The 1,595-nt window shown below is 56.6% G+C and overlaps 1 protein-coding gene across 2 annotated transcripts in view; it reads right to left on the bottom strand.

The window, feature by feature from the left end:
* Positions 1 to 1,557, bottom strand: part of TWIST2 (twist family bHLH transcription factor 2) — a 24,007-nt gene extending 22,450 nt beyond the window's left edge. For both annotated transcript variants that reach the window (XM_027903259.1, XM_027903261.1), the window contains exon 1: positions 1,050 to 1,557. In XM_027903259.1, the coding sequence (XP_027759060.1) occupies positions 1,068 to 1,550 (483 nt within the window). In that variant the 5' untranslated portion in view covers positions 1,551 to 1,557 and the 3' untranslated portion in view covers positions 1,050 to 1,067. The remainder of the gene's footprint in view (positions 1 to 1,049) is intronic.
* Positions 1,558 to 1,595: the final 38 nt, after the last annotated feature.

Below are 1,595 nucleotides of genomic sequence, written 5' to 3'. Positions count from 1 at the left end.
CACGATGAAACTATTTCATTTTTACATTGCCAGGGTGGCGGGGGGAAACTTCCCTTTGGAGTGTTTGCTTGGTGAAATGGGCTCGTGGGCTCTGGTTTATGTTCCGAGCCCAGACAGCAAAGCCCGGCTGACACAAGGCAGAGCTGCTCTGCTTAATTAGCTGGAGATGAGGGTGTTATTAAAAGCCTTCCCCCCCCCCCCCTCCTTTCTGACTGTTTATTCCTCCCTCCCTGAATATTACAAAGGCAACTGAAGAGGAAGTAGTTTTCTGCTAATGGAAAACCAGGAGGAAGAATTGGGCGAGGAGAGTAAATAAGAAACTCCGTCCAGCACCAGCCGTCGCTTCACCGGGGCACTTTGGGGAAGGGAAACTGGGCAAACGCGAAAGTTTAGCAAAGTTTCTTCTATCTCTGTTTGCTTTTCGCTGTGTGAGGGGGAAGGGGCACAGCCTGGGGTTGCAGCCGACATCTGCTGCTCGTTTCTTTCAAGAGAAACGCAACCTGGGGCGAACTCATCACCGAGCCCCGCGTGGCTCCCGGGCCCCCCAGCCGGGAGAGGATGTGGCTGCTGCAGGACTCAACACCGGGTTTTTTGGGGTGCAGGCACCCCTGGAATGGGGCAGCAGCCGCCTCAGATCCATCCCCTCGTCAGCCTCTTGTGCTGATCACCTTTTCCCTCTCCAAACCCTTCCCTGAGGCAGCACTTTCTGGCTAATCTCACACAGTGATGTTTTCCCCCTCTGTCCCTCACCGTCCAACTCTCCACACCGCTCCCCTCTCGCTCCCCCATCCCCACAGAGCAAAACCACGCCGATTCTAGCTCCTTTTTCTGCCCCCAAACAGGGCAGATCTCATTTTTGCCCGCCTGGAAGTCCAGCTTAATTTTCGCAGGCGCAGGGAGGGGAGCGGGAGGGACCGTCAGAAACCAACCCCTTCACCCATCGCCATCCCTGTGCCAACACCACCAGCCATGCCATCCATCCCCGGGGCTGGGAAAGGGCCAAAACCACACACAGAGCATCATCCAGGAGAAGAGAAACGGGTACCTACCCCAGGGGCAGCCGGTGGCTAGTGGGAGGCCGACATGGACCACGCTCCCTCCATCCTCCACACGGAGAAGGCATAACTGAGCCTCTCGTGAGCCACGTAACTGCAGCTCGTCATCTTACTGTCCATCTCGTCGCTCTGTAGCACCTGGTAGAGGAAGTCTATGTACCTGGCCGCCAGCTTCAGCGTCTGGATTTTGCTCAGTTTGTCCGAGGGCAGCGTGGGGATGATTTTCCTCAGGGCGGCGAACGCTTCGTTGAGCGACTGAGTCCTCTGCCTCTCTCTGACGTTGGCCAGGATCCTCTGGCTCTGCAGTTCTTCGTAGGACTGGGAGCTGGGACTGGACTTCTTCCCCCTCTTGCCTGGGTTGGGGCTGCCATCTTCGCTGGACTTCTTACTGTATCTTCTCTTCCTGCCAAATCTCTTTGGCTGCCTCTCCAGCTCCTCTTCGCTGGTCCCCAAGCTATCCACAGGGGAAACAGGAGAACTGGAGCTTTCTTCCATGCTTTCTGCGAGAAGGGGAGGGGAAGAGCTTTTCCCCCCCTCCTT

The sequence above is a fragment of the Empidonax traillii genome, unplaced genomic scaffold (genome assembly GCF_003031625.1).
Source record: "Empidonax traillii isolate 1590-97213 ecotype Southwest subspecies unplaced genomic scaffold, ASM303162v1 scaffold953:size233439, whole genome shotgun sequence".
In the NCBI taxonomy this organism is placed as follows: domain Eukaryota; kingdom Metazoa; phylum Chordata; class Aves; order Passeriformes; family Tyrannidae; genus Empidonax; species Empidonax traillii.
This window is presented reverse-complemented; position numbering and strand designations above follow the sequence as displayed.